We start from the raw sequence: 26,061 nt of genomic DNA on the forward strand, positions 1-26,061 counted from the left end.
TGAACAGGGGTCCCCTTAGTTGTCAGTGCAATGCTTTTAATTGCCCTCGACATATTTTAGAATCCGTTCATTCAATCGTGCAACATCTGCTCCTTACAGGGATAAAATGTTTGCTTCCTTTCAATATTGTGGCCCAAGCGCATGTACTTTAGAGAAGAGATGGGAGAGGAGAGGTGATGAGATACTCCAACAGTGGGTGCTCGTCAATTGATCAGGGACAGGGAATAAGCAACCCCTTTATGTGTGTTTAAGGTAGTATTTAAATGATGCTATGCTATCTATAAAGTGGGCAGGTTCGGGGAGCTTATTCCAGTTTTCTGAGCCTGCATAAACAAAGGATTTTTGATAAAAGGCTGTACGACACTTTCGGAGTCTTGAAAGGAGTTACTCTTGACGACACTTCGTCGACAAATGAGAATTTCTCATAAAGTATAAACATGAGACAGTTTATATACACATTCCGCAGGAGGACCTGTGAAAAAAATCTGGTGTAACTGAGGTCAATCAAGTTTTCTAAAGACCTCCTCAGAGCTGGTTTCCCATGAACAATTCGCTATTCCACTGTCTGTGTTCTGTTTTTGTTCTTGTTGTTGCTCTTCTTTGCTCTGTGTGTGAGTGTGTGTGGGTGTGCGTGTGTGTGTGCGTTTTGTGTGTGGATGTCTGTCTGTGGTCGTGTACTAACGTTGAAGTCGAATCGGGCACCAGTACGGCGCCGGAGTGGCCAGAAGAGAAGCTGACGAATCGGACCACGAGGATATGAAACTTTCGTTGTCTGTGTTCTGGTTTTTTTTTTTTTTTTTTTGTTCTTGTTGTTGCTGTTCTTTGCTGTGTGTGTGTGTGTGTGTGTGTGTGTGCATGTGCGTGCGTGCGTTGTGTGTGTGGATGTCTGTCTGTGTTCGTGTGGGAACGTTGAAGTCGAATCGGGCACCATTACGGCACCGGAGTGGCCAGAAGAGAAAGTGTAGTGTCCCCGAAAGGACAACGGTGCTTGGGTGCTTGCACCGTTAGCTCCCCCGGAGTTCCGGCGGGACAGACGGTCAACGTCCCGCTGAAAAGCCGACGGGGTGGAAGAGAGTGCACGAAGAGGCGAGCTCCCATCTGTTGTCCCTCAGCTCCCTACCCGGAGTTGTGGCTCATAGCGTTCCTCTCGATTGCTTGCGATGAATCGGACCACGAGGAGATGAAACTCTGCAGTCTGTGTTCTGTCTTTGTTCTTTTTGTTGCTCTTCTTTGCTCTGTGTGTGTGTGTGTGTGTGTGTGTGCGTTGTATGTGTGTCTCTGGCTGTTGCCTTGCAGTCTTGTGGGAATAAATTAAAGTCGAATCGGGCACCATCCCGGCACCGGAGTGGCCAGAAAAGAAACATGTATTAAAGTTCGGGGCTGCCGAAAAAGACAGCGGTGTTGTACAGGAAGCTCCCCCGGAGTTCCGGCAGGCGAGGCAGCAACCGTTCCGCTGGAAAGCCCACGTCCTGAAAACAGCCCACGAGGAGACGAAGGGAAGGCGTCGACGCTTGGCATGTCCGTGTGTGACCGGAGATGCGTCGGGCGTGTCCCCTAGCAATCAGTTGGTCAGGTCAGGACTCGACCAGCTTTCCTCCTGCTGAAAGAAAAGAAAAAAAAATATGTCAAAGTGGACGACGGGGAGAAAAACGAAAGCAAAACAACCCCCACCAAAAGAAAAAAGAAGAAGAAGAAGAAGAAGAAGAAGAAAAGGTCCAGCTTTGGCCGTTGGCACACGAGGAGCGTGCAGCTGCCGAAGTGACGGCGGTGCTCGCCCCTCTGCTCCCCCGGAGTTCCGGCGGGGGCGGCTGTCGTCTGCCGCCTGCCAGGTGACTATCGCAAAATGGAGGGCGTGTCTTCCTGGTTTGATGCAGCATGTTTGCGGCCGTGCGGCGCTTTGCCCAATAACGGATTTTTGTCATTTTGTCGAAAATTTCATTATGGGCTAATCCGATTTTATCACCGTTATAATGCCGAGAGTCATTACACAGACTAATTTCGTTCTAAAAAACATGATCGTGAACCAAAAATTGTCTTTTTTAATCTTGATTTGTAGAAAGCCATGCTATAGAATCACTATTTTCTTGTATTCACGCAGTTTCTTTGAAACTTGTGAATTGCGTCATAAGAAATGAAAACAAAATTCACAATTCACTGATTTATTTCCTTTCAACAAAGAAGAAAGAGCTTTGTACCTAATTCACAAAATTCGCGGTGTGTGAAAACATTGTTCCATATAATCTATTATAGGCCTATATTGATTCATTGGCAGTAATGACGTAAAGATAAGAATCAAGCATCTGAAATTGGTCATTTGCCATTCTCGAATTCATAGCGTTCTGTTCTTGATAATCAATAATTTTGTATACCTTGCACGAAATTATAACGGTTTTACGCGTTGGTAACGGGTTCAAACCCGTTTTCAATATGATGTACACTTGCTCATTTGTCATTCACTTTAATTCATAGCATTCTTGATTTGGAAAATCAGGCTATAGAATCGCTATTTTCTTGTATTAGCGCACTTTCTTTTAAACTTGTGATTTCCATTTTAAGAAATGAAATCAAAATTGACAATTAAATGTTTTGTTTCATTTGAACAAAATAGATTTGCGATCAGAATAACAAAATTGGCTGGATTGCACAATATTTGACGGTTTTACGTTAGAAACGGTGTCAAACCCGTTTTCAATGTAATATACGATTTCCCAATAATGGATTTTTTTTTTTGACCGAGTAACAAAGTAGAAAAAATTGACAGAACGAATCAAAGGAATTTTCTCTCCTTAAAGAGTCTGTACAGTACTCATTGAGGTGGGGATTCATGCTTTTTTACATTTCTAAGTGAGATAATGAGAAACCTCTTATTAGATGATATAGATGATATGAAAGAGCATGTAATTTTAAGGATTCAACGTTTATTTGATGAAAATCGGTTTTGAAACGGCTCAGATATCCAAAAAAGGGATAATCATAAGACTGCAGGCCACGTTTTTACTTAGGATCTCTTTGTTTCACCTTGTTTTTGGATATCTCAGCCCTTTCAAAACCGATTTTCATCAAATAAACTTTTGATACCCCTTAGCTTAGAATTGCATGCTCTTTGACATCTCATAGAGTGATTTCTGAATATCTTGCAAAACGTTAAAAGCTAAAGCCTCACCTCGACCAGAACTGTACACACCTTTAAAGGAACACATCGAAAATGCTTGCTCGATGTTTATGTCTTTTTCGTTATTACCGTTAAAGGGGAAGGCTAGTAACTGATCAGTGGGAATCAGTTGAAATGCTGGGAGATGATTGTTCCAATCCTTATGGGATTCATTCAAGAGTTCATTGTATATCTATTGTTGTGTGAAAAGGATTTGCTTCAGAACGGTCTCATATTCAAGTAATGTGCAGATTAATGCTCCGTCACTGACCAGGGACGCTAAGCAGAAAGCATTCAACTGCACATTACTTGAATATGAGACCATTCTGAAGCAAATCATTTTCACACAACAATAGATATACAATGAACTCTTGAATGAATCCCATAAGGATTGGAACAATCATCTCCCAGCATTTCCACTGATTCCCACTGATCAGTTACTAGCTTTCCCCTTTAATTGCGTGTCCTATGGTTTCTCATCTTTGCGTCATTACTACTAATCACGCAATGTATTGTAAGTGATTTGTAACAATCCCGCCAATTTTGTCAATCTGATCGCAAAGCTATTTTGTTGAAATGAAACAAAACATTTAATTGTGAATTTTGATTTCATTTCTTAAAATGGAATTCACAAGTTTAAAAGAAACTGCTACAGATTTCGATCAAAATAGAAGGTTTGGGTCACGATAATGTTTCAAAACGATATAATTCCGTGTAATGAGTCTACATTCTTAATATACCAAATTGTGCTACTTTCTCCAAAGTAATTTAGATTGCCGTAACAATTGGAAATCGAACTGCCCTACTTACAGGTCATTCAAGCAAACTCCCATTCAAAATTAAAAATAAAAGTGGCGATTAACGTTTTATGGCAAAAAGATGCCAATAAGCGCGCAACGGTGACGAATTCTACTCAGATAATAATAACCACAACTCGTACAATCTGCCGTTGGTGAATTTCTTCTCAATTTGACAGTTTTAAAAGCTTTTTCTTTAGAAACTTGTAATTTCCATACTTGCGTAAGGGAGTTTGATATAACAGTAATGAAATGGAATTAGCGTTTTATAAAAGTTTCCCTGAATTTCCTGTAGATTTTATATTTAACGGTAATAACGAAAAAGACATAAACATCGAGCAAGCATTTTCGATGTGTTCCTTTAAGGGTGTATACAGTTCGGGTCGAGGTGAGGCTTTAGCTTTTAACGTTTTGCAAGATATTCAGAAATCACTCTATGAGATGTCAAAGAGCATGCAATTCTAAGCTAAGGGGTATCAAAAGTTTATTTGATGAAAATCGGTTTTGAAAGGGCTGAGATATCCAAAAACAAGGTGAAACAAAGAGATCCAAACGTGGCCTGCAGTCTTTTATGATTTCCCTTGTTTTTGGATATCTCAGCCCTTTCAAAACCGATTTTCATCAAATAAACGTTGAATCCTTGAAATTACATGCTCTTTCATATCATTTAATAAGAGGTTTCTCATTATCTCACTTAGAAATGTAAAAAAGCATGAATCCCCACCTCAATGAGTACTGTACAGACTCTTTAAGGAGAGAAAATTCCTTTGATTCGTTCTGTCAATTTTTTCTACTTTGTTACTCGGTCAAAAAAAAAAAATCCATTATTGGGAAATCGTACATTACATTGAAAACCGGTTTGACACCGTTTCTAACGTAAAACCGTCAAATATTCGTGCAATCCTGCCAATTTATTCAATCTGATCGCAAATCTGTTTTGTTCAAATGAAACAAAACATTTAATTGTGAATTTTGATGTCATTTCTTAAAATAGAAATCACAAGTTTAAAAGAAAGTGCGCCAATACAAGAAAATATTGATTCTATAGCCTGATTTTCCAATTCAAGAATGCTATGAATTAAAGTGAATGACAAATGAGCAATTGTATATCATATTGAAAACGGGTTTGAACCCGTTATCAATGCCTAAAACTGTTGTAATTTCGTGCAAGGTATACAAAATTATTGATTATCAAGAACAGAACGCTATGAATTCGTGAATGGCAAATGACCAATTTCAGATGCTTGATTCTTATCTTTGCGTCATTACTACCATTGACGCAATATAGGATTGTAGTAGATCATATGTAACAATGTTTTCACACACCGCGAATTTTGTGAATTAGGTACAAAGCTCTTCCTTCTTTGTTGAAAGGAAATAAATCAGTGAATTGTGAATTTTGTTTTCATTTCTTATGACGCAATTCACAAGTTTCAAAGAAACTGCGTGAATACAAGAAAATAGTGATTCTATAGCATGTCTTTCTACAAATCAAGATTAAAGAAGACAATTTTTGGCTCACGATCATGTTTTAGAACGAAATTAGTCTGTGTAATGACTCTCGGTATTATAACGGGGATAAAATCGGATTAGCCCATAATGAAATTTTCGACAAAATGACAAAAATCCGTTATTGGGTAAATCGGGCATTACATTGAAAACGGGTTTGAAACCGTTTCCAACGGAAAAACCGTCAAATTTTCGTGCAACGTAAACGAAATAATTAATTTTCAAAAAAGAGTGTGTTATGAATGCAAATGAGAGATAAATGACCAAGATAAGATGCTTGATAATCTATTGCAGTTTGTCACAAGTAAAAAAGTATTTAAAAGTAATAGAACGAATGAAATGCCTTTTTTCTTCTCTATCTTTAATTGCGTGTCGTATGGTTTCTCATATTTGCGTCATTACTACTAATGACGCAATGTATTGTAAGTGATTTGTAACAATCCCGCCAATTTTGTCAATCTGATTGCAAAGCTATTTTGTTCAAATAAAACAAAACATTTAATTGTGATTTTTGATTTCATTTCCTATAATGGAATTGACAAGTTTAAAAGAAACTGGTACAGATTTCGATCAAAATAGAAGGTTTGGGCCACGATAATGTTTTAAAACGATATAATTCCGTGTAATGAGTCTACATTCTTAATATACGAAATTGTGCTACTTTCTCCAAAGTACTTTAGATTGCCCTAACAATTGGAAATCGAACTGTCCTACTTACAGGTCATCCAAGCAAACTCCCATTCAATATTTAAAAAAAAAAGTGGCGATTGACGTTTTATTGCAAAAAGATGCCAATAAGCGCGCAACGGTGACGAAGTCTACTTAGATCATAATAACCACAACTCTTACAATCTGCCGTTGGTGGATTTCTTCTCAATTTGACAGTTTTAAACGCTTTTTTTTAGAAATTTGTACTTTCCATACTTGCGTAAGGGAGTTTGATATAACAGTAATGTAATGGAATTAGCGTTTTATAAAACTTTCCCTGAATTTCCTGCAGATTTTATATTTGACGGTAATAACGAAAAAGACACAAACATAGAGCAAGCATTTTCGATGTGTTCCTTTAAGGGTGTGTACAGTTCTGGTCGAGGTGAAGCTTTAACTTTTAACGTTTTGCAAGATATTCAGAAATCACTCTATGAGATGTCAAAGAGCATGCAATTCTAAGCTAAGGGGTATCAAAAGTTTATTTGATGAAAATCGGTTTTGAAAGGGCTGAGATATCCAAAAACAAATTGAAACAAAGAGATCCTAAGTAAAAACGTGGCCTGCAGTCTTTTATGATTATCCCTTTTTTGGATATCTCAGCCCTTTCAAAACCGATTTTCATCAAATAAACGTTGAATCCTTGAAATTACATGCTCTTTCATATCATCTAATAAGTTTCTCATTATCTCACTTAGAAATGTAAAAAAGCATGAATCCCCACCTCAATGAGTACTGTACAGACTCTTTAAGGAGAGAAAATTCCTTTGATTCGTTCTGTCAATTTTTTCTACTTTGTTACTCGGTCAAAAAAAAGAGGAAATCCATTATTGGGAAATCGTACATTACATTGAAAACGGGTTTAACACCGTTTCTAACGTAAAACCGTCAAATATTCGTGCAATCCTGCCAATTTTGTCAATCTGATCGCAAATCTATTTTGTTCAAATGAAACAAAACAATTAATTGTGAATCTTGATTTCATTTCTTAAAATGCAAATCACAAGTTTAAAAGAAAGTGCGCTAATACAAGAAAATAGTGATTCTATAGCCTGATTTTCTAAATCAAGAATGCTATGAATTAAAGTGAATGACAAATGAGCAATTGTATATCATATTGAAAACGGGTTTGAACCCGTTACCAACGCGTAAAACCGTTATAATTTCGTGCAAGGTATACAAAATAATTGATTATCAAGAACAGAACGCTATGAATTCGTGAATGACAAATGACCAACTTCAGATGCTTGATTCTTATATTTGCGTCATTACTACCAATGACGCAATATAGGCCTATAGTAGATCATATGTAACAATGTTTTCACACACCGCGAATTTTGTGAATTACGTACTAAGCTCTTTCTTCTTTGTTGAAAGGAAATAAATCAGTGAATTGTGAATTTTGTTTTCATTTCTTATGACGCAATTCACAAGTTTCAAAGAAACTGCGTGAATACAAGAAAATAGTGATTCTATAGCATGTCTTTCTACAAATCAAGATTAAAGAAGACAATTTTTGGTTCACGATCATGTTTTAGAACGAAATTAGTCTGTGTAATGCCTCTCGGTATTATAACGGTGATAAAATCGGATTAAAACATAATGAAATTTTCGACAAAATGACAAAAATCCGTTATTGGGTAAATCGGGCATTACATTGAAAACGGGTTTGAAACCGTTTCCAACGGAAAACCGTCAAATTTTCGTGCAACGTAAACGAAATAATTAATTTTCAAAAAAGAGTGTGTTATGAATGCAAATGAATGATAAATGGCCAAGATAAGATGCTTGATAATCTATTGCAGTTTGTCACAGGTACCAAAGTATTTAAAAGTAAATAGAACGAATGAAATGCCTTTTTTCTTCTCTATCTTTAATTGCGTGTCGTATGGTTTCTCATCTTTGCGTCATTACTACTAATGACGCAATGTATTGTAAGTGATTTGTAACAATCCCGCCAATTTTGTCAATCTGATCGCAAAGCTATTTTGTTCAAATGAAACAAAACATTTAATTGTGAATTTTGATTTCATTTCTTAAAATGGAATTGACAAGTTTAAAAGAAACTGGTACAGATTTCGATCAAAATAGAAGGTTTGGGCCACGATAATGTTTCAAAACGATATAATTCCGTGTAATGAGTCTACATTCTTAATATACGAAATTGTGCTACTATCTCCAAACTACTTTAGATTGCCGTAACAATTGGAAATCGAACTGGCCTACTTACAGGTCATTCAAGCAAACTCCCATTCAAATTTTTTTTTAAAAAGTGGCGATTGACGTTTTATTGCAAAAAGATGCCAATAAGCGCGCAACGGTGACGAAGTCTACTCAGATCATAATAACCACAACTCGTATAATCTGCCGTTGGTGAATTTCTTCTCAATTTGACAGTTTCAAACACTTTTTCTTTCGAAACTTGTACTTTCCATACTTGCGTAAGGGAGTTTGATATAACAGTAATGTAATGGAATTAGCGTTTTATAAAACTTTCCCTGAATTTCCTGCAGATTTTATATTTGACGGTAATAACGAAAAAGACATAAACATCGAGCAAGCATTTTCGATGTGTTCCTTTAAGGGTGTGTCTGGTCGAGGTGAGGCTTTAGCTTTTAACGTTTTGCACGATATTCAGAAATCACTCTATGAGATGTCAAAGAGCATGCAATTCTAAGGTGTATCAAAAGTTTATTTGATGAAAATCTTTTTTGAAAGGGCTGAGATATCCAAAAACAAGGTGAAACAAAGAGATCCTAAGTAAAAACGTGGCCTGTAGTCTTTTATGATTATCACTTTTTTGGATATCTCAGCCCTTTCAAAAAGGATTTTCATCAAATAAACGTTGAATCCTTGAAATTACATGCTCTTTCATATCATCTAATAAGAGGTTTCTCATTATCTCACTTAGAAATGTAAAAGCATGAATTCCCACCTCAATGAGTACTGTACAGACTCTTTAAGGAGAGAAAATTCCTTTGATTCGTTCTGTCAATTTTTCTACTTTGTTACTCGGTCAAAAAAAAAAGAAATCCATTATTGGGAAATCGTACATTACATTGAAAACGGGTTTACACCGTTTCTAACGTAAAACCGTCAAATATTCGTGCAATCTCGCCAATTTTGTCAATCTGATCGCAAATCTATTTTGTTCAAATGAAACAAAACATTTAATTGTGAATCTTGATTTCATTTCTTAAAATGAAAATCACAAGTTTAAAAGAAAGTGCGCTAATACAAGAAAATAGTGATTCTATAGTCTGATTTCCCAAATCAAGAATGCTATGAATTAAAGTGAATGACAAATGAGCAATTGTACATCATATTGAAAACGGGTTTGAACCCGTTACCAACGCGTAAGACCGTTATAATTTCGTGTAAAACCGTTATAATTTCGTGCAAGGTATACAAAATAACTGATTATCAAGAACAGAACGCTATGAATTCGCGAATGACAAATGACCAATTTCAGATGACAAATTTCAGATGCCTGATTCTTATCTTTGCGTCATTACTACCAATGACGCAATATAGGCCTTTAGTAGATTATATGTAACAATATTTTCACTCACCGCAAATTTTGTAAATTAGGTACAAAGCTCTTTCTTCTTTGTTGAAAGGAACTAAATCAGTGAATTGTGAATTTTGTTTTAATTTCTTATGATGCAATTCACAAGTTTCAAAGAAACTGCGTGAATACAAGAAAATAGTGATTTTATAGTATGTTTTTCCACAAATCAAGATTAAAGAAGACAATTTTTGGCTCATGGTCATGTTTTTTAGAACGATATTAGTCTGTGTAATGACTCTCGGTATTATAACGGTGATAAAATCGGATTAGCGCATAATGAAATTTTCGACAAAATGACAAAAATCCGTTATTGGGTTAATCGGGCAATACATTGAAAACGGGTTTGAAACCGTTTCCAACCGAAAACCGTCAAATTTTCGTGCAACGTAAACGAAATAATTAATTTTCAAAAAATAGTGTGTTATGAATGCAAATGAATTATAAATGACCAAGATAAGATGCTTGATAATCTATTGCAGTTTGTCACAAGTACCAAAGTATTTGAAAGTAAATAGAACGAATGAAATGCCTTTTTTCTTCTCTATCTTTAATTGCGTGTCCTATGGTTTCTCATCTTTGCGTCATTACTACTAATGACGCAATGTATTGTAAGTGATTTGTAACAATCCCGCCGATTTCGATCAAAATAGGTTTGGGCCACGATAATGTTTTAAAACGATATAATTCCGTGTAATGAGTCTACATTCTTAAAATTCGAAATTGTGCTACTTTCTCCAAACTACTTTAGATTGCCGTAACAATTGGAAATCGAACTGTCCTTGTTACAGGTCATTCAAGCAAACTCCCATTCAAAATTTAAAAAAAAAAGTGGCGATTGACGTTTTATTGCAAAAAGATGCCAATAAGCGCGCAACGGTAACGAAGTCTACTCAGATCATAATAAGCACAACTCGTACAATCTACCGTTGGTGAATTTCTTCTCAATTTGACAGTTTTAAACGCTATTTTGTAAAGAAAGCACTGTGGACCCTTGGTTGCCATTGCTTGATGGTTTATTTCTGCCCGCAGTCAATGCTTGAATGTAACTCACATAGTATACACAAATTGTCATGTTTGACAATAAACGCTAACAATACGTTTGAACACATAAGTTGGACTAAACAATATGCTCACTAAACAATGTTTGAGCACTAAACCATATGCTCATTGCTCACTCAATAATATGCTGTAATGATCAACATTTTATCTTTGGCTCACTGCTGATAACACGGCCAGTTAGATTTAAAACATCATCTATGGACGGGCATTTCAAGCTCAGCACTAATGTAATCATTTTGCACTTCTCATCAATGTTATCAAAACTACCATTAAAGGTAGAGCTTAAACCAGTTGGAGCATTTGAATAAATGAATAATTGTTGACACCATAGTAAAACGTATTTGTCTCGGTTTTGGGTTGTGTAGTCACTTGCTGGGCGATTGTACCTCGTCCCAGCACGCAATTACGCCAACGGGATGGTGCTAGCTTTTATTCTTTATGAAGTATAGGGGCCCAGAGAAGTTTAATGCCACCTTCCACCCAATTTTTTTTTTGCCTTCCTTAATGGGGCAGTTTTCCTTTCTATTTAAATACCTTAAATCGTTACTATAATAAAGTATACAAATAGTATATTAAAACCAACCATTGATTCCTAAACAAATAAGTTGAGGAGCACCAGTCTCTCTCTGGGCCACCATGCATTCAGTTTGTCCATTATTAAAGCCAAAATATAGTTCTGTTTTGAAAGGGTGAATTTTTCTCCTCCTTTCTAAACTAAATAATCCACATTCCAAATAAGTGTCCAGAACCAAAAAATAAGATTAAACACTTGTAGTAACTTTAAATAACAGGGTTTGAATAATCACTAAATGGCCCCTAGAGGGAGCTCTGTATATAATCCTTTAGAAAGAATCTCAAGGTCCCCTCGAGATATTACATTTTATGAACCTTAAATAATCACATATTCACCGGACTATAAGAACTCATAAAACTCTATACACTAGAACCAATTAGGGATTTTGTTTTTTAAAAAGTCCTTAAACTATGCTTTGGCTTTAAGTTATTCTACGAATAAAATTGGGCTGAAAATTGCCACTGGTGGAACAGCGGTGATAGGGGCGAAAAACCAGCAAGTTGCAATGGCGTTTATAGCTAATATTGTGTGTGTGTACTACGCTGGAAAAAATTCCCCTATGGCCCACTATACTGCGCTTGTGCGACCGAGTTTCCACTCCACCACTATGCCCCCAGTGGCAATGTCCCCAGGAAGGTTATCCTTTATCGGGTGTTTGATGTTCATGTAACAACGCCTTAAATATACAAACAGTGTATATAAAATTACGATATGATATGATGTAAATATATCATGCATGCTTCAAGGCTGTATTGCCATGTATTGTGGCATGACCGACTGTCCAGGCGGCCCTGGCCCCTCTATTTGTGCAACTGCATACTGAACGAGGGGGGAGGGGGGCAGCGGTGTACCTTCGGTCTATCCCAGTCTGACTTATTATTGGAATAGTGCTTTCTTGATTGCCAGGGCAAGGTCCGCAATTAGGATGTCTGATCCCTGGTCCGACAGGTGGACGCCATCCCTGATAAACATTTGGTGATTGCTCCTGGCAATATTGTGCATGATGATTGAGGCGTTACCCATGCGCTTTGTCTGTCGTCTTGCGTAGTTGTTAAGCGATATGCGCACACCTTCCAATGCATCTTGGTTAGTATGACCTGTTGGTCGCTTCCCATGGTAGACCAGGCGAGGGAGGATGGAAGACCACATGATAAGAGCTTGTGGCATCCTGGCTCTGAGTGTGCTGAGGGCTGTTCTGATTGCGGCCCTGCAGCTACATGCATCCATTTGGCCAATGTTGTTGGTTCCCAAGTGAAGCACCACTATTGATGGGGGAGCAGAATACCTCAGCCCGTTGTTCACCATCCTTTCCACATCCTTAAGTCTTGCGCCCCCTTGGCCATGCCACTGGATGGTGTATGGTGTGCCTAGCTGGAGCTGGCGTGTTGCTGCGGCCCTCTCCTTGGCTCTGCGCACGATGCTGTCACCCATTATCCAGATGTTAGGGTGCCCTGAAATGACAAAATAAGACAGCCGGCAGTATCTTGTGCTACACGTAACATAATTGTTGTGTAATAGAGGGCCTATCTGTATATAAGTGCATATCATATCCCCAATTAATTATGCTACTGCTAAAGAGAGGATTACTATAATGATCTCATATTATGTGATTGACACCATCACTATTTAGCCTCTTATGGCTTATTACTGCTTTTTCTTCTTTTATTTTCTCTTCTTTGGATTATGGGGGAGATGGGTGTGCAGGGCAACTTACTTTGCTCAGTGTAGGGTGTTGAATAATCAAGGTTATTTCCTCCAGATGCCGTTTCATTGCTTTGACTTTGAGGAGGTAATTATTTGGATGTTATACGTGGACTGCATGATTTTTATTGCCATTTGTTGTTTAATTTATATCTCCTGTTCCATGTTAGGAAAATTTTGATCTGTGAGCAGTTGACCTAGTATGCATCATCAGAACTAAGATTTTATTTCCGTGTGTAGGAGATATGCGTAAATACCTAAATTCTAAATCAGAATCTCTATATTGTATACCACCAGTGGTAGCTCTTGTAGTGCTTGGAATGTTCTTAGACAGTGTATGATCATGCTGTTCTAGATCCAGTCTTTATCATGAATTACTCAAACTTCATGAACAAAGAATTTGTATCATGATTTGTGAGACTTGGCTGCTGAGTTGAAGGCTTGTAGAGCAGCTACCATGTGACTGAAAGCTTTGAGTCCCCTTTGATTGACCAGACAATATTAAGGATAAAGTTCTTCGTTTAGAGGCACACCAACCACAGCTAGGGGACTTGAACCATGTACCTCAGATCAAGTCTATTTTCTTATCCGCCAGGCCACGAACAGGAGCTCCTCAAGGTTAATTAGATAATATATGTACAGTGGAACCTTTCTTTAACAATGCTAGATATGCTGGGTTACCCGGTACAAATCGTACAAGGTAATTTTATTAATATTGTTTAATTTTTATCCCTGATATAACAAAGAAATTCAGTGGTCCAAAGGAGCATGTTATAGTAAGGTTCCCCTGTTCATTGTATTGCTGATGTAACCCCTGAATTGTCTGTGCAGTGCATGTACATTGATTGATGGAATAGTTCTTACTGATACTACATTGTGTATGATGTGTGTTATCACCATAAGTGTGCTCTTTGAATGCAATGACGAGATTGTAGGCCTTAACTTGCCATATTCTCACTAACCTTTTACACCTCCGACTGTAAGATTGTGTTGAGCATGATAAGTTGTATTATATATTCACTGTAAGTACTGCACATAATGTTTGTACGATTTGTTAACCCCAAGTCAGTAACCGTAAAACCATACCATCACTGAGTTTGAGATAAACTGATTGAGAGATGTCTATTTTTATATCATATTGTATTATACTACCATAACTAGCTGAAAATAAACTCTGTTGTATAACAGACAATGTGGGAACATATTCAACCTTCAATCCCACACATTTTTATATCAGCCATTTTGATCCTCTTAACAACAATTAAATATCGAGTTAAAAGGGCTTACGCATATTTGCATATATGTAAGCTTTTTTTTTTTTTAAACATATTTTGAAATGATACTGTGGAGATGTATAGAGACTATTATGACCCCACAATAATTCATATGATTATCACAGTCAATCAATATAAATGATAAAACTAAACAACCCGAATGTGTTTGTACTGCACTATGTTGTGTGTGAGTGTTTGTGTTCTTTTTCTTGAACACAATTTATATTAGTAACAGTAACCATCATAGAGAAGTGGCACTCAGATACTGAATGCACACAGTTCTACCGATTACTAAAAATCAGAGAAATTCAGCACAAGAGGTCTATGTCATTCTTCAAAATGAATGGAGTAGCAGAAGTCTGATATACAACATATTCTAGTGAGTGTGTGCATGTCTGAAGATAAAAATGTGATGATTTGTGTGTTTTTGAAAACATAACAGATACAGTCGACCTTGCTGAAGGTTTTTTCCCAGTCCTCTTTGTATTCTGGTGATTTATCCCTCATAAGTAAAATTTTCCTAAGTCGAAGCCATTTCTTCAGTCCAAACAGATTTGACTTAGGCAAGGTTGGCAAGGTTGGCAAGGTTGACTGTACATACACAAATAAAGCAAACATTATTTCCAATATGGGGACAAATACCCTCTCAGGGGTTTTTGTTGTTTTATTTATAGCTGATTTTTTTAAATACATAATTAGACATTCATTTCCCTCCATGTCCACAAATTAGCAGAGAATGCACACAAAGATGCAAACATGAGACTTCATCTTACCAACATACAATTTATCTATCATTGCAGGGATTTTCCGCAGGGTTATTCTATCAATTGTGTGCGGAATATGACAGGGAATATAAAGAAAACATCCAGTCCATACCAAGAAATCATGCTTACCTAAAAATATGCAAGAATTCCAAGAAAGGACAGTACCCGAGAGAAAAAGAAATTACATGTAATCCAAGAAAACAATCCTGGGACCTTGTAGAGTTACTACAGAAGCTGGAATGAATGAGAATGCATTTGCTGGATTACATGAGGGGCATCTCTCATATTATTACTCAAATACATTGTACTGTAGTCTCTATTGAGACTTCCGAAATAAGTTGCATACCACACAAACATTACATTTTTATGCAGTGGGATGAAATTCTGTTAAAACACACCATAATAACTAGGAAAACACTCAGCGAGAGCAGACCTCCACCAAGCAGCTCATTTCCACCCACATGCACATAATACATGTAATAAGAAACACATTCTTGATATTAGATTTCCTTGGCGAAAAACATCTTCTTACCCATAAAGGTGAGTAATTCCCTCACACACAATATCAAGTTATCAGTATTGATTGAAATATGATGGGTAGTCCCACATGTGCAAATTAATGTCTTTATATTATGCCTTCTTTTATGCCTACTGATATAACGAGATATCGGCTATAACGAGGAAAATGACTCGGTCCCGACCATCTCGTTATATCGAGTTTACACTGTATATAAAATTTTTGCTGAATATGGCCCAATTTCCCAATGATGAAGAATCCTTTCTAGTGTCTCTACCTTAGCTTCTTGCTGCACCTCGAGCACACGCTCAGTGCATGTATGCACATCTCAAATATGGCATAGCTTGAATTCCCTCAAATGTTGGCCCCATTTCCCAATGATAAAAAGGCCTTTGAAAAAAAAATGTTTAAAAATACATAATGGTAAAACCACCATAATTTAATCATCTGGTCTTTGTGTCATCACCTTTTCCTGAAAATTTCATCCAGTTATTTTGGAAACAGACAATACACAGACAGAACAACTCCCTGGCGGAGGTAATGAACTCTCACGGAGAAGTACAATCACAGGCTATGATTTTCTTTAAAAATAGATTACACTTGAATACTTATCAATGCCACATGATTTTATAGAACTCATCAACCACAGTGCATTATACAGCCATGTCTGAAATGAGGCCTGATTGTGCAACAAAATTTCAGTTCATGTCATTGATGTCAAAATTGATATTATAAAAAGCACTAAGCCACCTGATGGTCAGATTGCAATGGTCAAGGCTTTTCATGGCTGCATTCGGAGGGCTCCATCAATGCGAATGACCTCTCCATTCATCATCGGGTTTTGGATGATTGATAGAACTATATGAGCATACTCATCGGGAGCCCCAAGTCTGCTGGGAAAAGGAACGGTGCGGGCGAGGAAGGCCCTAACTTTCTCTGGTAAAGAGGCCAAGAGAGGTGTGTCGAAAAGACCTGCAAAAATAATGATAGATAAATTTACAAGTGTTAAATATTAAAAGTGATTTGCTGTGTACTATTATTACATGTATTCGCTCCAACAAGTTAGGCAAAGACTTTATTTGTTTTATGTCAGCAAAAAGCATATAGCAGCCATAATTTCCTATAGTAGTTCCCACTGTAGAAGTTTCAAACATGGAAACCAGACAAAAGTGCGAGATTGAAGCAATTCCCATGTTATAAATGGGTTCTCCTAATATTGACAAAATGACCCATGGTGACATGATGTTGTTGAAAAATGTGATATGAAATGACATTGAAACAAAGGATAGAATTTAACAAAAGTGATTACAACCATTGGGTTGCCAAAAGAAAGAAAGAAAGAAAAAACAGTATAATTCATGTTACATTTTGGCTGAAGTATCCAGGAACCCATGAGCAAATGTTTCAGGTTTTCTTTTTTCTTTCATGAATAGAATTTTCATTTTTCAATGAGCAATTTCATAATTGTCATTGTACGTTAATAAACTTTAAAACATCTGAAACATTGCTGACCATGGCAATATTTCTTATTGAACCATTCCTTAAGTAAGGCAAGATGAGGCAAAATGTGTTTCCCATGATAGATTTTTATGACTAAGACATAGTTTTGTCTATTTCCATGCACAATGTACAGTCAAACCTGTCTATAGCGGCCACCCAAGGGAGACAGCAAAAGTGGCCGCTATAGACAGGTGGCCGCTATAGACAGGTTATCCAACTTTGTGTACATTGCCTACGTGTCATCGTTGTATACATCTATAGGTATCCATGTATGTGTGTGCATATGCACACGTGTGTTTCATGCACTGAACCATGCCGGTGTTTATGAAATTGTTGCACAGTACATATAAGCATGTGTACAGTCGTGAAGAAAGCTTAACACTAGTGCATTATTATGACTGAAGGAGTGATGAATACAGCAGTGGCGATTACTGAACGTTGCCCATGAATGACTGGCACGGCTACAAAGCAGAAAACACGCTTAATTATTGGCTCTTTGGGCGCTATAGACAGGTTAAAATCTACCGCGGGAAACAAAATTTGTGGCCGCTGGCCGCGTCAGACAGGTGGCCGCTATACACAGGGTCTTTAACAGGGTTTTTCTCTCGGGGGATATTTCAGTGGCCGCTATAGACAGGTGGCCGCTAAGGCAGGTTTGACTGCCCTAGCAAGAGCATTTCTGTGGAAGCTATGTGCGGTGAAAGCAAAGTTGATTTCCTACAAGACGTTTAAAGTAGGAGTACAACAGCATACTGAGCAATTGTTAACAATCCCAATTAATTGTGCTTTAATGTAAATGGGACAGAGGGAGAGAGAAAGAAACAGAAATTCTAGCACGGCCAAATGTTTTGATGACAGAAAATGGGTAAAAAATGAACAATAAGACTTGAGAGTATGTACACACTCTATCTCCTGTCTGAATATGTATACAGTGCACTCCCGTTATAACGAACACGGTTATAACGAAATTTCGTTATAACGAAGTAAAACTTCTTCTCCACCACTATGCCCCCAGTGGCAATGTCCCCAGGAAGGTTATCCTTTATCGGGTGTTTGATGTTCATGTAACAACGCCTTAAATATACAAACAGTGTATATAAAATTACGATATGATATGATGTAAATATATCATGCATGCTTCAAGGCTGTATTGCCATGTATTGTGGCATGACCGACTGTCCAGGCGGCCCTGGCCCCTCTATTTGTGTATCATTCTCATAAGCAACTGCATACTGAACGAGGGGGGAGGGGGGCAGCGGTGTACCTTCGGTCTATCCCAGTCTGACTTATTATTGGAATAGTGCTTTCTTGATTGCCAGGGCAAGGTCCGCAATTAGGATGTCTGATCCCTGGTCCGACAGGTGGACGCCATCCCTGATAAACATTTGGTGATTGCTCCTGGCAATATTGTGCATGATGATTGAGGCGTTACCCATGCGCTTTGTCTGTCGTCTTGCGTAGTTGTTAAGCAATATGCGCACACCTTCCAATGCATCTTGGTTAGTATGACCTGTTGGTCGCTTCCCATGGTAGACCAGGCGAGGGAGGATGGAAGACCACATGATAAGAGCTTGTGGCATCCTGGCTCTGAGTGTGCTGAGGGCTGTTCTGATTGCGGCCCTGCAGCTACATGCATCCATTTGGCCAATGTTGTTGGTTCCCAAGTGAAGCACCACTATTGATGGGGGAGCAGAATACCTCAGCCCGTTGTTCACCATCCTTTCCACATCCTTAAGTCTTGCGCCCCCTTGGCCATGCCACTGGATGGTGTATGGTGTGCCTAGCTGGAGCTGGCGTGTTGCTGCGGCCCTCTCCTTGGCTCTGCGCACGATGCTGTCACCCATTATCCAGATGTTAGGGTGCCCTGAAATGACAAAATAAGACAGCCGGCAGTATCTTGTGCTACACGTAACATAATTGTTGTGTAATAGAGGGCCTATCTGTATATAAGTGCATATCATATCCCCAATTAATTATGCTACTGCTAAAGAGAGGATTATTATAATGATCTCATATTATGTGATTGACACCATCACTATTTAGCCTCTTATGGCTTATTACTGCTTTTTCTTCTTTTATTTTCTCTTCTTTGTTTGTATGTTTGTTTGTTTTTTTCTTCTTTTTTGTCTTTGCTTTTTTTTCCCTTTTTTTTTCTTTGTTGTTTTGTTTTGTTTTGTTTGTTTGTTTTGTTTGTTTGTTTTTTTTTCTTTTGTTTTTTTTTTGTTTTGTTTTGTTTTTTGGTTTTTTTTGGGGGGGGGTTTTGTTCAACAGAATCCATTTTTCTTTTCTTTTCTTTCCTTCTCTTTTCTTTTGCTATTATTCTGGGCCTTGATCTCCTTAAAAGAAGTTGCTGCCAAATTTACCGTATGTACCTCCTGTACACATCAGTGCACCATCTCCCCATGGCCATAATTTGTTCCCCTGGTACCCCTTCCATGGCTGCTGTGGTTGCAGCTCCTATTCGGAATGAATGGGTGCCATAATGGCTTGGGTTTGCACCTATGCATGCCAACACTTTTCGCAAAACTGCACTGAATTGGTACCTGGTGAGTGGGGAACCACTTGTGTGGCAGAACAGTGGCCCTTTCATGGGGGGCCTCAGCTGTAAAAAGGCTGTCATGTTCGACACTGAGCATATCTCCTTGTTTTCATTTTCTCCTATTCTCAATGTGGTTGCTTGCCCATATTGGTCTGTTTTGGATTGTCTGATGCGTACTAACATGAATTGTCCTGGGGTTTGGGTTATCTGAATGTCATCTCTGATTAGTGCTTTGTCTGTAATCTCATGTTTCTGCTGGGCTGTGAACTCCCCCACGCGTAGGAACCCAAAGAAGGCTAGGAGAAATGCGGCCCTGAACATTATTGCTTCATACTGGGATTTGCACACCAGTCGTACTAGGGGATCATCCTTTTGAGTAGATCCTGTGTGATAGGCCTTCTATCATCTCCCTTCTTTTTGTCTCTCCTGCTCCCTTCCTGTAGTTTCTTTATTACAAAATGATCAGTGGGGTCTGCCCAGCCATGCATTTTATGCATGTATGACAGGGCTGCTACGTGAAGTGAGATGGTTGATGTCGCTTTACCTCTAATGGAGAGGAAAGCTATGAAGGAGATGATTTGTGTTGTAGGTGCTGGCCATGACAGGTCCAGGTGGTGATCTTTACGGAATTCCTGGAATGCGTTAACCGCCCTTTGGTATGCCCGGTGTGACCCTTCTGCCAATGCCTGTCCAAGCAGTCTGTGGGCTTCTTGAGCTAAATCTGCCATATCCCTGCTGGAACTGGAGTAGGGTGTACCGCTGCCATTGGGGCCAGTTTCCTGAAGCGATCGACCTGGGATCGTGAGAGGGAGTCAGCAATGCCATTATCCTGGGTGGGGACATGGACTGCTTTGATTGAGATGTTTTTTACTAGGCATGTTACTACCAACTTTCTCAGAAGTGCCATTATTTGTGGGCATGGGGATGTTTGCTTATTGACCGCGTGTTTAACCGCCATGTTGTCTGTGTGTAACAGTATCCTTCTATCTTTGAGTTCCTCTCCCCATACCATCATTGCAATCACAATGGGGATCATTTCTTTCCATGCTATGGATGTGGTCCTAATTATGTTCTGCGATGGCCATTTCCCATTGAACCATTTGCCATTGAGGTAGCCACCGTAGCCTATCTCCCCGCTTGCATCTGTGTAGAGGTCTATGTCCTCATCTGTCACCCATTCTTCTTGTGGGATAACAGACACCCCATTGTAACCTTCTAGAAATTCTAACCAAACTCCCAGGTCCTCATTTGCCCCTTCTGAAAGGACCACTTGCTTATCTCCTCTGGTCTGTCCTTTAGTCATATCTATTAGCCTCCGGAGAAAGGCCCTGCCAGGGCGTACTGCCCTGCATATGAAGTTCAGCATGCCAACTATGGACTGAATTTCCTTAACTGTAGCCAATTTGGCTGACCGAGTCTTGTTGATTTTGCGTTTAATTACCTGGATCTTCTCCAGGGGAACCCGTACTTGCATTTTCACCGAATCTAGTTCTAGGCCCACGAACGTCAGACATGTGGTGGGCCCTTCTGATTTCCCTTTTGCTAATGGGACTCCCAAATCGGTACAAACATCCCGCAGGGCCTGAATCATTTTGTAGCAGGGCACTCTTCCCTTCTGGGTTGAGCCTACACACAAAAAGTCATCAACATAATGAATGATGTTCTCACATTGGCTTTGCCTCCTTGCACAGTATTCAAGGAATGTGGAGAAGGTTTCAAAGGATGCTGGTGCACAGCGGACCCCCATTGGTAGACACTTATCAACATAATATTTCCCTTCGAATTTGACACCTAGTAGTTCAAAGTCGTCTGGGTGTATGGGTAGCAGGCGGAATGCTGACTCTATGTCTTCCTTTGCCATTTCCACTCCCACGCCTGCTGAGGCTACCAGGTTGACTGCTGTATCAAACGTTGTATATGTTACTGCACAGGACTCGTCTGGAATAAAATCATTAATTGAGAAGCCCTCTGGATATGAGAGGTGATTAATCAGTCTAAATTTGCCAGGGTTTTTTTTGGGTACTAGACCAATTTGGCTGGATCTCAGGTTTTTTAGTGGTCTTGTACTAAATGGGCCCATATACCGTCCCAGTTTGACTTCATTTTCTATTTTCCTCAACGCTTCCTCTTTGTTGTTTTCTACCGATTTCAAGTTTGGCAGATCTACCGGCAGACGTGGACCTGTGTAGTTTAATCTGAATCCTTCACTAAAACCTGTGAGAATCATTCTTGCTGCTACTTTGTTTGGGTATTGGTTCAATAGTGGTTTCAGGTTGTCCAGTATGATGGGTGTTGGTGCTAGTGATCTCAAGTTCCCCACACGTGCATTATAACCCTTTTTGCTACTCGATTGATGAATTGGGGGTGACTCTCCAGTGTGATGTGTACTGTCATTCCCTGTGTCACAATAGAGTACTCTACTGGGATGGTTTGAGGGTTCCTGCATTGGGTTGCTTGCCTGGGCACTGTGTTTTTTTGTGACCGTTTTTTCCACACTGCATACACTTGTGCATGTATCGACAGTACCTGCGGGTACATGTGCCGTTGTTGAAGTCATAGCAGTATTGTAGTGTGCGGGGGGTGGAGGGTCGAAAATTCCTATTGGGCTTTGCGAGGGGCTGGTATCGCCTCCTCTCTGTACCCCTGGTCTCTCGTGTAGATTGTGGTGGGTAACTGAACCCCCTTGTCATCCTAGGTGACCCCCCACTAACCACATGGAGTAGCCATAGCTCGCCATCCATTATTGCCCAAGAACCCCCCTTCCTGTGGAGGCGGTGTCGAAATTCTCTGTCATAGTCCCTCCAACCAAGGCCATGGTAGCGGGAGGCAGCAGAGCGGATCAGATGGCAGTACTTGAGCAGATCGTGTGTGCTTGTGGGGTGTGCCTCAATATATATGCTCATGTACACAAGAAATGCATTTGTCCATGCCTCGATGGAGAAAATCTTGTTTTTGGTAGGGGGGGTGACCGGCTTTAATACCCAGGTCCCATCTACTTGTGCTACTGTGAGGTTGGCCCGCTCTTGTTCTGCCATGTCCTGCATAACCTGGGTTGCATGGTCTTGGTTGTCTATCAACAAATTCAAATCAATGAATTCCCCCTTCCATATCTTTTCTCGGATGTTGTGGGGGATGGATGTGCCCAACCTGTCCCCAGCCGGGTGCAGGGGAGATTGGTGTTGGTGGTAGGTGTGACTGTGGATATGAGTACCCGTACTTGGCCTTTGAAGGTTTTGTGGCAGGCCCCGGGCCTGGGGCTCTGTGTGGTTGGGTTGTTCATTTTGTTGTTGATCAGGATTTGTGTCACCGGGTTGACTCCCGGCACATTGGCCAGGACTGGGTTGTGACCCTCTTTCCATATTTCCCAGGAGGAAATTCGCATTGGTTACTATGGAGGGGAAAGAGGAAGGGATTGTGGGGTTGGTAACAAATCTATTCGTCCCTTCCAACAATCTACCGTCTATTTCAGTGTGTTGCCTGTTTAGGTTGTTTGACTGATTGACTGGGGCTTGCTGTGAATCAAGCAGCATATGCATAGGAAACTCACCCGGTGTTCGTGGGTGCGGCGGTTGCTGGCCTGTCATTCCGACCGCCACGTCTGCCTGGGCCGCAGATGGCTCCCGTTGTGGTGCTGTCGTTTCAGCAGCCGCGCTTGTGCCGCCATTACGTCTACGTGTACGCGTACGAGGCGGGTTGACCTGTTGCTGATTGCCTGGCGCCTCTGCATCTGTGACAGTACTTTGAGCCCTTTTTCTGCTGGCCTTTGACGTCTGTTTGACTTTTTTGGGTGGTGGATCCTGTCCTTTGTCCCTTGTCTTCCTCTTTCCCATCTTTTGGTTGATAGACGATCTCACAAGTGGAGTTTTGGACCGTAAAACGTTCCGAGAACTTAACACGTTGTTGCCTGGGGCAAAGTGCATCGAACAATGGCGGTACGAAGGCTAACGTGGCCCGGTTGCTATAGTAACTTTGCCGGGGGCCGAGCATATCATTAAAAATTGCCAATTTGGCGTGTAAACGCCTTACAAATTGAATGAAACTGGAGGGATCCCCCTTGCTTCTCCCAAAATTTACTGATCAGCCTATTATGATCAGGTAATTTCTTTCGAAACTTGTAATTTCCATACTTGCGTAAGGGAGTTTGATATAACAGTAATGAAATGGAATTAGCGTTTTATAAAAGTTTCCCCGAATTTCCTGCAGATTTTATATTTAACGGTAATAACGAAAAAGGCAAAAACATCGAGCAAGCATTTTCGATGTGTTCCTTTAAGGGTGTGTAAAGTTCTGGTCGAGGTGAGGCTTTAGCTTTTAACGTTTTGCAAGATATTCAGAAATCACTCTATGAGATGTCAATGACGCAATATAGGCCTATAGTAGATTATATGTAACAATGTTTTCACACACCGCGAATTTTGTGAATTAGGTGCAAAGGTCTTTCTTCTTTGTTGAAAGGAAATAAATCAGTGAATTGTGAATTTTGTTTTAATTTCTTATGATGCAATTCACAAGTTTCAAAGAAACTGCGTGAATACAAGAAAATAGTGATTTTATAGCTTGTTTTTCCACAAATCAAGATTAAAGAAGACAATTTTTGCTTAACGATCATGTTTTAGAACGATATTAGTCTGTGTAATGACTCTCGGTATTATAACGATGATAAAATCGGATCAGCCCATAATGAAATTTTCGACAAAATGACAAAAATCCGTTATTGGGTAAATCGGGCAATACATTGAAAACGGGTTTGAAACCGTTTCCAACCGAAAACCGTCAAATTTTCGTGCAACGTAAACGAAATAATTAATTTTCAAAAAAGAGTGTGTTATGAATGCAAATGAATTATAAATGACCAAGATAAGATGCTTGATAATCTATTGCAGTTTTTCACCAGTACCAAAGTATTTAAAAGTAAATAGAACGAATGAAATGCCTTTTTTCTTCTCTATCTTTAATTACGTGTCCTATGGTTTCTCATCTTTGCGTCATTACTACTAATGACGCAATGTATTGTAAGTGATTTGTAACAATCCCGCCGATTTCGATCAAAATAGGTTTGGGCCACGATAATGTTTTCAATCGATATAATTCCGTGTAATGAGTCTACATTCTTAATATTCGAAATTGTGCTACTTTCTCCAAACTACTTTAGATTGCCGTAACAATTGGAAATCGAACTGTCCTTCTTACAGGTCATTCAAGCAAACTCCCATTCAAAATTTAAAAAAAAAAAGTGGCGATTGACGTTTTATTGCAAAAAGATGCCAATAAGCGCGCAACGGTAACGAAGTCTACTCAGATCATAATAAGCACAACTCGTACAATCTGCCGTTGGTGAATTTCTTCTCAATTTGACAGTTTTAAACGCTTTTTTCTTTAGAAACTTGTAATTTCCATACTTGCGTAAGGGAGTTTGATATAACAGTAATAAAATGGAATTAGCGTTTTATAAAAGTTTCCCCGAATTTCCTACAGATTTTATATTTAACGGTAATAACGAAAAAGGCATAAACATCGAGCAAGCATTTTCGATGTGTTCCTTTAAGGGTGTGTACAGTCCTGGTCGAGGTGAAGCTTTAGCTTTTGTTTTGCAAGATATTCAGAAATCACTCTATGAGATGTCAAAGAGCATGCTATTCTAAGGGGTATCAAAAGTTTATTTGATGAAAATCGGTTTTGAAAGGACTGAGATATCCAAAAACAAGGTGAAACAAAGAGATCCTAAGTAAAAACGTGGCCTGTAGTCTTATGATTATCAATTTTTTGGATATCTCAGCCCTTTCAAAACCGATTTTAATCAAATAAACGTTGAATCCTTGAAATTACACGCTCTTTCATATCATCTAATAGGAGGTTTCTCATTATCTCACTTAGAAATATAAAAAAGCATGAATCCCCACCTCAATGAGTACTGTACAGACTCTTTGGCCCGAATTCAAGAAGGTGGTACAAATGAAACCATGGTTTAAACTATAGACAAAAACCATGGAGCGCCAATTGTCGCATGGAATATTTCGTTACGAAATCAGTCATTTCGTCGATGAAATGATTATTTTGTAACGAAATGACATTTTGTAACTAAATGAACGTTTCGTCCACAAAATGATAATTTCGTTAACGAAACGGTCATTTTGTCGACGAAATGACCAATCTCTTAACGAAATATTCCGTGCCACACTTGGCGCTCCATGGTTTTTGTCCATGGTTTAAACCATGGTTTCATTTGTACCACCTTCGTGAATTCGGGCCTTTGAGGAGAGAAAATTCCTTTGATTCGTTCTGTCAATTTTTTCTACTTTGTTACTCGGTCAAAAAAAAAAGAAATCCATTATTGGGAAATCGTACATTACATTGAAAACGGGTTTGACACCGTTTCTAACGTAAAACCGTCAAATAT

At 39.1% G+C, this 26,061-nt stretch overlaps 2 protein-coding genes and 1 pseudogene across 2 annotated transcripts; all 3 read right to left on the bottom strand.

Annotated features, from left to right (window-relative positions):
• Positions 1-12,245: 12,245 nt before the first annotated feature.
• Positions 12,246-12,917, bottom strand: LOC139713974 (uncharacterized). The gene has a single exon (XM_071625701.1). It carries the CDS (start codon positions 12,915-12,917, stop codon positions 12,246-12,248), a length of 672 nt encoding a protein of 223 aa, XP_071481802.1.
• A 5,497-nt stretch (positions 12,918-18,414) lies between these two features.
• On the bottom strand, positions 18,415-19,086 carry LOC139713975 (uncharacterized). The gene has a single exon (XM_071625702.1). It carries the CDS (start codon positions 19,084-19,086, stop codon positions 18,415-18,417), a length of 672 nt encoding a protein of 223 aa, XP_071481803.1.
• A 398-nt stretch (positions 19,087-19,484) lies between these two features.
• Positions 19,485-21,525, bottom strand: LOC139713976 (uncharacterized; annotated as a pseudogene).
• Positions 21,526-26,061: the final 4,536 nt, after the last annotated feature.

The sequence above is a fragment of the Diadema antillarum genome, unplaced genomic scaffold (assembly GCF_040938485.1).
Source record: "Diadema antillarum isolate AM-2024a unplaced genomic scaffold, OU_Dant_1.0 seq00002115_RagTag, whole genome shotgun sequence".
Lineage (NCBI taxonomy): Eukaryota > Metazoa > Echinodermata > Echinoidea > Diadematoida > Diadematidae > Diadema > Diadema antillarum.

Coding starts and splice junctions, on each gene's coding strand:
- LOC139713974 (XM_071625701.1), bottom strand. CDS start 12,917: ATGATATGCACTTATATACAGATAGGCCCTCTATTACACAACAATTAT.
- LOC139713975 (XM_071625702.1), bottom strand. CDS start 19,086: ATGATATGCACTTATATACAGATAGGCCCTCTATTACACAACAATTAT.